The sequence below is a fragment of the Balaenoptera musculus genome, chromosome 15, assembly GCF_009873245.2.
Source record: "Balaenoptera musculus isolate JJ_BM4_2016_0621 chromosome 15, mBalMus1.pri.v3, whole genome shotgun sequence".
Taxonomy (NCBI): Eukaryota; Metazoa; Chordata; class Mammalia; order Artiodactyla; family Balaenopteridae; genus Balaenoptera; species Balaenoptera musculus.
In genome coordinates, this window is record NC_045799.1 from 50834399 (window position 1) to 50843387 (window position 8989).

The window sequence follows — 8989 nt, forward strand, 5'->3', positions numbered from 1 at the left end:
CTTCCCAGCCCAGGGCTTGAACCCACGTCCCCTGCAGTGGCAGGCGGATTCCTAACCACTGCACCACCAGGGAAGCCCCATTGGAGTGTTTCAAAATAATGGGGTCTGGTTTACTCTGAAGACACCCCTGTGGCTGCCGTGCGTGCAGAGAGCTCATCGCCAGAGAACAAAAGAGGTGACCTGAAGCCATCCGCTCATGAGATGGTGAAAGTTTGGACATGGTTATGTGCGGGGAGAAGAAGAAACATGCAGGGACCAGGCTGAGAACAAGGCCAGGGATCAGGGGTTGTCCTGCCTCCCCTCCTGCCCCTACCATCCGGGACAGGCTGCCATGCCATCCCTAAGTGGGTCCCTAGTCCAGGGAGTGGGGACAGAGCTGCCAAGGCCAGTGCTCGCCACCCAGCGGGATTCCGAAGCAGAGCATCACCCCTCCTCACCATCGTTACTGCAGATTGTGCCAGCCCTCCCCCACACCCACATCAGAGGTCCGCAGCAGGGAGGAGGCTGTGGGTACATCTCCTCGACATCTGCCCACATCTGCCACCACATTCCCACCAGCCCTGCCCCTGGCCTGGCCCATCTGATACAGACCCAAGGCCTGGGGAACAGGGGTCACGGCCAGGTCCTGCAAGGGCCCAGGGCATGCTAGGCCTGGGCCTAAGGGGCCCTGGAGGTCATTGTCAGGGCAGCTGGTGGGCACCTGGCAGACAGCACTGTGGCCAGGAGCTGGTGACAGTCATTACTGAGAGGCCCTGCATTTCTGGGGGGAGAAGGATGGACAGGACACCCCAGCCTGCCTGAGTCTGGCCTAACTTGGTTAAGAGCTGAGCTGGCAGCTGGGCTGCAGCTGGGTGTTCATTCTTGCCCATCCCCAGGGGAAGAAGCTGAATAAACAACACAAAAGTGGGGCATGGAGGGCCTGGGGGAGTGGGCGTGCTCTGCAGTCTGGTGGGTGGGGACTGTGGTGGGCAGTGCCTGGGTGGGTGACGCATGGTTGTGCAGGGAGCTCCTTGGAGGCTGTTAGAAGAAACATGCTGGGACTTCCCTGGTGGTGAAGTGGTTAAGAATCCACCTGCCAATGCAGGGGACACGGGTTCGATCCCTGGGCCAGGAAGATTCCACATGCTGCGGAGCAACTAAGCCTGTGCGCCACAACTACTGAGCCTGTGCTATAGAGCCCATGAGCCACAACTACTGAGCCTGCGTGCCTAGAGCCTGTGCTCCACAACAAGAGAAGCCACTGCAATGAGAAGGCCACGCACCGCAACGAAGAGTAGCCCCCGCTCAACGCAACTAGAGAAATCCCGCATGCGGCAATGAAGACCCAACGCAGCCAAAAAATTAATTAATTAATAATTATTTTTTAAAAAGAAACACCCTGCACACAGGAGTCACCTCATACCCGCTGTCCAGAGATTCCACCGGGTTTCCAGGAGGGAGTGTCCAGTGGACACAGGGACACAGAATTAGCTGAGGTCATGGGTGCAGCCTGAAGAACCGGACAGACCCAGCTTTAATCCTGCCCCACCACTCAAGCAACCTGGGCCCTCAGTTTCCCCATTCGGAATACAGGACAACCCAGCTTGGCATCCCAGGGCTGAGAAGAGAGCCTGAGGGTGGTCTCCAGAATCACCAGGGCTGAGCTGTATGTCACCGAGCAGGCCCCAAACCTCTCTGAGCCTAAGTTGCTCACTTGTGACAGGTGGCCAAGTTCACTGCCCACCTCGAGGGATAGACAAGGATCGGGTTTTTAACCACTCCCAGCATGAACAGTGCCCAGTAATGTTAGCTGGTAGGATTATCATCCCCGCAGGAGGTGGCACCTCCAACCCCACCCTCCAACCCTCAAGGGCACGTAGAAGAACACAGATCCAAACTTTATTTTGTAAATATTTCTCTCTGCCCAGCCCTGTGTACAGGGCCCGCTCCGGCTGGGTGACAGGCATAAATTAAGGTCACTGAGCATCCCCAGGCAGGGCGTGGGTTCCCCAACCCCATTAGTCCCAGCCGAAGTCCTGGCCGGTCATTTGGTAGAACTTGCGGTTAAAGGGCCGGTAGAAGGCCCGCAGGCGCTGGACCATGGCCTCGGGCACACGCGGGTGGGGCCGGCCCTTGGACTTGCCCAGGCAGCGGGGACGGCCGCTGCCCTGGGCCTTCTTGAGGCAGGGGAAGCCCTTGGTGGCGTTGAAGTAGAAGTGCTTGTCTGTGACGACCCGCTTGAGACCCAGGAAGTCCTGCACATGGCCCAGCTCCCCAGCTGGGTCGCTGACCAGGCGCTCACCGCTGACAAAGAGGAAGCGGGACAGCGGGAAGTAACGCAGCCAGTTGTCCAGGTGCTGGGCGTACAGGCCAATGCGCACGGCGCTCCAGGCCGTGTCCACGGGGCCCAGGCCTCGGCGGAAGGCCAGGGTGCCGAAGCTGGGCAGGCCCGGTGTCTTGGAGAGCATTTGCGCATAGTCAGAGATGGCCCGGGTCACGGGGTTCCGCACGACCACGATCAGCTTCGTGGCCGGGGACATGCCGTGGATGCGGCGTGGGGCCTCCCGGGTCACGAAATAGCTGGGGGTCTTCTCCATGGTGATCTGCCCATCCAGGGTGCGGGGCATCAGGCTCCTGTGGGAAGGTGGGTGGAGAGGGGGACATGAGCAGGTGCTGGCCCTCCTCCAGCCCTCCCATGCTAGACCGGCCCCCAGGGGCCCAAGACTAACCTCCCCTTCCTCCAGGGAAGCCCTATACCTACAAGACAGGCGAGGCTCCCCATCTCCCCTTCCCCACCAGGCCCACCCATCCTAAGTGCCTGGGTGGGCAGCCTGGAGTGTGGGCCGTGAGGGCACCCAGCCTCAGCACAGGCTCACAGTAGGGGCCCATCCTGCAAGGCTATCCACACCCCTCCCAGAGCTTGACTGCACCCCAACCCTGACACTGCTGTGCCTCTCACCCCAGACCCAGCACTCCCCAGACTTGCCACCCACAAGGCTCCACCCACCCTCCCCACCCCCACAGGCCCCTGCACTGTAATTACCCCAGTCACACTTTCATTAAGTGGCTGATGGTGTGCCCTGAATTAGGCCATTAGTTATTGACAAGTGTCCCTAAAAATGGGCAGCTGCCCCTCCTATCACTCCCTCCCCTGTATGGCGTCTCCCGCCTTTGATGGCAGCCCTGCTAATTCTCCCCGACCTGGGCCCCCCAGAATGCTGAAAGCCACAGCGCAGCCCAGGACACTGGAGAGGTCAGTGAGGCAGCCTGAGGATCTGTCTCAAGACCCCAGCCACCTGGGTTGCCCAGACCCGGCTTGGAACCCATGGTGCAAGGCGGCAGCTGCAGCATTTCCGAGCAATCCTCTCATTCTGACCAGGGGTGGGGGTTGGGGGGCACTGACCCCATCCCAAGGTTCCGGGGGAGTCGGCTGGTGACAGACCCCTGACAACCCCAAACCTGGGGAAGCCCATCCTAGCACCCCACCCAGGCAGGCCAGGGACCCTGGGTAGCATCCTGAGGCCACCCTGCCAGCCAGGTAGAACAGGGTGGGGAGGGGCAGGGTGCAGCGGCAGGACCAGCTGAGCAAACAGCTCCGAGGGAGGGCTGGGAACTAGGTCAACAGAGGCAGAGGCTATCAGGCTCTGTGCTAGGGATGGGTTGGGGGGGGTCTCTGTCCCCCATGTCTGAGGGAGCTGCCCCCAATCCCGCTGACAGCCCTCAGGACTGGCCCCAGCCAGGAGGGTGACACACAGGACAGAATTCAGGTCTCATCCAGCCTAGTGACCCCCAGACTCGAGCTTCTGAGAGACAGTCTCCTCTTCCTGCTCAGGCCAGGTGGACACCCAGGTGTACAGGCACACGAGTTGGGGTGCTCAGCTTGGAGGGTGCTGATGTCGGGACTGGAGAACATGCACACATGAGTCCCAGGCATGCCGCCGGCTCCCCTGACACCAGCCTCTTGGCTCAGGGGAGTGGGGTGGGCTGCGCGGTCTGCCGGCTGTGGAAGCTGCCCCTCCCCTCAAACTAAGGCCCTGGGCAGAGCTGGTCTACAGAAGTCATGGGAGACAATTCTGCTCCCCCCGTGTCCCAGGAGTAATCTGGGACTTCTTCCACCCCACTCACTGCCCCATTTGAGGCTCAGAGACGGAGCAGGAAGTGCTGGGGTGGATGTCGGCTGCAGCTGCTGGGAGGCAGTGTTGGCTTGGCTTCTGCTCCCAGGAATCCAGGTGGGAATTGCACCCAGCCCTCCCTGTGAATAAGTTCAAAGAGAACTTGTGTGGGAACAAGGCCAAGGGCTGAGGTTCAGGACTGCAGCCTGGGGTAGCCAGCTCAGGGAACCCCCCTTCCCACAGAGGGAGGACAAAAGAAGGGGGATTTCCCAGCACTGGACCTCGATGCTGAGACCCACAGACAGAAGCCAGTGCCGACAGACGTCATCAGAAGTCACCGCCCTCCCTTCATCACCCTCCTGAGGGAGAGAACCAGCCCTGACTGCTCTGGGACCCTCCTCACCGACCTCTGACACCCCCTTCCCATCCCTTTCCTCCCCCAGGTGCCCAGTGACCCCAGGAGCACCCTCTTTCCTTCTCCAGACTGGGCTCACATGGTTCTGAGTATCCCCACCCCTTCATGCCTGCCTGGGGGGAGGGGCTGCAAGGAAGCTGACAAAAATTAGAGGGACTTTAGCACCCACTGCTGTTTTCTCTCCAAGGAAGTCAGAGGAGAGGAAGTCAGGGAGGTGCCCCCAGCCCCACCGTGGAAGGGGGATGGGAATGGGGATGGGGGAGGCTGACTTTCCAGGCCCACTCTTGCCACAAACCAGCTTTGAGATCTGAGATCTTTGGGATCAATTACTCACCCTGCCCGGGCCTCAGAAGCCTGTCCCCAGCCAGCCAGGCACAGAGGAGGGTGGGGATGGGGGCTTCTTGGGGGTGGGAGAGACTGGGGAGAGGATGAGAGGAACAGGACTCTGACCCCCACACGGCAAACATCTGACAAGTTGCTCTGCGGACACTCCCTCCCTGCTCATCTGGTCTGCATTTCCCTGCGGCTTCCATCCAGCCCCAGGCGACTCTCCCTCCTCTGTCTCAGCCCCACCCCCACCCCCCTATGCTGCACCTCGCCTGGGCCTCATCCAGCGGGGCCTGGGACTCAGCAGAAACCAGCTATGGTTCCTGTCTGGAACAACACAGTGTCAGGAGCCAAGGGGGTTGCCCTACCTGTATCCCTCCTGGTCTCTGTGCTTTTCCAAAATACTAAGGTCAAAGTACAGCCCCCACCTGCCCCCAGACAGGGTGCCCCCTTCTGAACTGAGACTTGGGGGTGTTTGTCTGTGTGACCCCAGCACCTGTCAAACAGAAGGTGCTCAATGAGTCAGTGACTAGATGAACAAATGCTGTGTGAGCTTGGGGACACTTGGGGGTCACGGTCCCCAAGAAGGAGGATCCTCAAGAGACTGAGGGATGAGTTGAGGCCCAGGGAGGGGGACCGGTTTGGCCAAGGTCAACTTTGAGCAGCCCAGCACCCCTGCCAAGGCCAAGGGAAGGGCCAGAGTCACTGCCTGGTCACAGCCCAGTGGGAACAGGTGTCTCAGAAAGTCAACTGGGGGCACTGGTCACTGCTCCTCTACTCACCGCCCCACACCTCCACCAAGAACAGGCTCTGGAGGCTGGGCCCAGGGTCCTGAGAGCAGACAAGGCCACCAGACCCTCCCTGCCCGGGGGCTGGGCGTCCTCTTTGCAGCTGGGGAAACAGGCAGCGGTGGGCATTTTCAGAGGTTCACTGCACACTCACGGCTGGTTGGAAGGACAGTCAGGTTCAGAGGCACAGGTGCCTGTGAGCAACACCATGCCCATGTGCACACACATCAGCGCACGGCCTCGTCCCTTGTAAGGCATGTGGACACACGCACTCCGGAAGCTCAGCCCTGCACCAGCCAGTGAAGGGTCAGCACTAGCCAGCCCCGAGGGACAGCTCCGGATTAAAGGGGCGGAAGCCACGGACCTGACCCTCTGCCTCCTCTGCACCACCCCTCCCCCCAGTGCGGTGGCTGGGCTGAGGAAGGAGAAAGTCTCCTCTACCAGACTTAAACAGGCTGCTGAATCATCCCACTCCCATCTCCGGCCTCAGGGACACCAATGTCCCAAGAGCCCCTCCCCTGTGCTGAGGATCTGACCCGGAATCTGGGTCCAGCTGGCATCCTCTCAGGCCCCTCAGGCTCCCCAGACCAGTCCCCCAGAGCTGGAGCATGTGCCCAGGGAGGGCCTGGATGGGCTCTCAGGATCCCTGGCTCTTTGGGAGCCTTTTTAGGTCTAAACCCAATTCTAGACTCTCCTGCAGCCCCTCATTAGCCCAGCTTATGGGGTCAGTAGTGAGCTCTGAAATTTGCACTATGGTTAACAGTGTGTCCTTCCCCTTCCCCATCCTCCCCCTTCCCCCCTCCTTCTCCCCTCCTCCTCTTCTTCCTCTGCACAGAAGTGAGGAATTAGGGATGCTTTCAGATGCTGAAGCGCTGTCAGAGTGGGGTAGTGGTCTCTCCCTGAGTGCTGAGAATGCAGGGATTCAGACAGTCGGGTCCAGGGATGGACTCACCTCCCCCATCACCACACAACTTCCCTAGACCTCTGACAGCAGCAACCCTTCAGAGTTCATGAGCCAGAACCCCCTGTTCTCAGTGGGAACCCTCCAAACCCATAAGTAATTTTGATGCAAAAAAGCAAAGATAACAAGGTGGGGGAGGGGGGCAGGGTGGAATCTGGGTACAGAAAAACTGGTAAACCTGGAGGTAAAAAGTCTCAGTCCTGCCACCCCCCACTCACCACTAATTCACCAGGTGACCTTGGGCAGGGTCCTCTCTGGCCCTTAGGGGCTTGGCCCAAGCTTGGGGATGAGGCTGGTGCTGTGGGGAGTGGGGTGACTCACCCTCCATCTGTAAGCCCTCATTTCCCCGAAGGAAGGGATAGGGCGCTGAGGCAGGCTTGTGCCCGACTGACAGAGGCAGAGGGCAGGGCCTCACACTCATCCTTCGGTGCTAACCTCGGCAGGGAGGGGCTGGTGTTTGACCAGCCACCAGGACAGGTTACTTCAGCTGTGCCTGGGTGCTCCCCCACATTCCACCACACCCCCCAAGGCCATACTGGGTGGGAGTCAGGGCAGCTACAGAGCCCCATGACATGAGGCTGGGGTCCCAACTCCCATCCCTGGGCATTGACTCAAAGGCACCCTCCTCCTTTCTAAAGACCAGACTTTCTCCAGACGCCCAGGACTATGGAGAAGGATTCCTCTCAGGATCAGGGGTCTTAGGGGTGGGGAATGGGTTGACAGATACTTTCTAGGAGGCTGCAGGGAACCCGGAGACCCTTTCTTAAGGTAACTGACCAGAGTTCAGACATGCTCCCCTCAGTGATGCAGGGGAGAGGGCCAACTGAGCATGAAGCATTTCTAAAGCACCTCAGACCCCACAGGCTCCAAACTACTTCTCAGCTGGAATCGCACTCTAGCCCCAAACCAGGGCTTTCCCTGGAGTTTTCAAAGTTTCTGGGAGTCCATGGCCAGTGACCGACCCTCTTTTCCATAAAACCTGCTGCAGGAGGGCCGCGTCCTCCCGGTCAAGCCTCAGCCCCCACGCAGGCTGGTCTCAGCCCCAGAAGATGCCTGGAGTCCTCGCCCCGCGGGGTCCCCAGTGAGATCCCTGGGGCACACCACGCGGTTTCCCAGAAGGCACCCGCCAGGAAGCCGATGGGGCGGACGGGACGAGCGCTCACCGGTACCAGGCGAGGCCGCGCTCGTAGCACCTGTCGAAGAAGTGGGGCTCCGAGCCGAGTGCGCGGACGTCGGGGTGCAGCCGCAGAAACTCCAGCAGGGCGCGCGTGCCGCCCTTCTTCACGCCCACGATAAGCGCCTGCGGGAAGCGCCGGCGGCCCGAGCCACTGGCCACCGGCAGGCCGGACGTCCCGGGGCTGCGGGCTGCGAGGGGCGGCTCGGCGGGCGCGGGGGCCGGCGCGGGGATGCGGCCGGCCGGCGGGCAGCGGCCGGGGAGGGCGCAAAGGCAGTAGGCTCCGAGCACCAGAGCGGCGAACAGCAGAGGCGCACGGGGCGCCCGAAGCGCGGCCCCGGGCCCGCCCCCGGCGCCCTGGCTGCCTCCTGCCCCGCCTCCCAGACCGCCGCTACCTGCCATGGGGCCACACCGCTCCCAGGCCTGGGAGCGGGGGCTGCAGGAGGGCGCACATCCCCGCCCGCGCCGCGCTCAGTCCGCTTGCGCCCGGCTTCTGCTCTGCGCCCCACTGCCCAGTCTTCTGGGAGCCGGGAGGGACCAGTGCTAGGGCGGGATGCCCCGCCCAGCCCAGAGGCCCCGCCCCGCTTGAACCACTGCTCCACCCGGGACTCGCCGGCACCTACGGGCGCCGCGGCACGACTCCGAGCCTCAGTGACTAGCCTGACGCGCCCGCTCGGAGACCCCAGGCCCCAGCCCGCTCGGGATGCGGCGGCGGCAGACTGGGACGCAGGACGGTGACAGGACTGAGCTGCTGGCCAAAGGACCCGCTCTCAGAGGGCCGATCGCTGCCCCTCCCGGACGAGGGCAACGCGGCAGGTGCGCGGGAGGACCAAGTGGGCCAAGAAGTCGCGTGCACCTGGCCCTAGTGCGCAGAGGGGTTCAGGGAAGGTGGAGGGAAGTGTGCGGCGGGAATGGGGCGCATCTTGCTGATAGTTGGCTTGCCATTGCCATGCATCAGGGTCACTGGCAGGGCGGTTGGAGAGGACTAGCCAAGTTGATTACCATTTTAAAGTCTGGGAGACAGGCTCAGGGAGGACAGGCGTCTTTTCCAAGGGCCCAGTGAAATTCAGACCTCAGTCTTCTGACCCTTTTTACCATGTCACACGGTCTGTTTGTGCAGCCTCGTCCACCTGGTGTTGCCCTGGGATGTCAGTGACCCATCTCTGGCGCTGGCAAAGCGGCTCCTATTGGAGATGTGAAGGATTCGGGAGACCTGTGCTGGGGAAACTAGAA

At 61.5% G+C, this 8989-nt stretch overlaps 1 protein-coding gene across 1 annotated transcript; it reads right to left on the reverse strand.

The window, feature by feature from the left end:
• Window positions 1-1392: 1392 nt before the first annotated feature.
• Window positions 1393-8254, reverse strand: HS3ST6 (heparan sulfate-glucosamine 3-sulfotransferase 6). The gene is made up of 2 exons (XM_036824281.1): window positions 7746-8254; window positions 1393-2613 (listed from the first exon to the last, which is right to left on the reverse strand). The coding sequence occupies exons 1-2, from the start codon at window positions 8156-8158 to the stop codon at window positions 1998-2000; spliced, it is 1029 nt and encodes a 342-aa protein (XP_036680176.1). The 5' UTR covers window positions 8159-8254; the 3' UTR covers window positions 1393-1997.
• Window positions 8255-8989: the final 735 nt, after the last annotated feature.

Excerpts from the sequence above, each read along its gene's own strand:
- HS3ST6 (XM_036824281.1), bottom strand. The coding sequence starts at position 8,158 with ATGGCAGGTAGCGGCGGTCTGGGAGGCGGGGCAGGAGGCAGCCAGGGC. Across the intron at positions 2,614-7,745 it reads CGCGGCCTCGCCTGGTACCG|GAGCCTGATGCCCCGCACCC; the intron begins GTGAGCGCTCGT and ends ACCTTCCCACAG.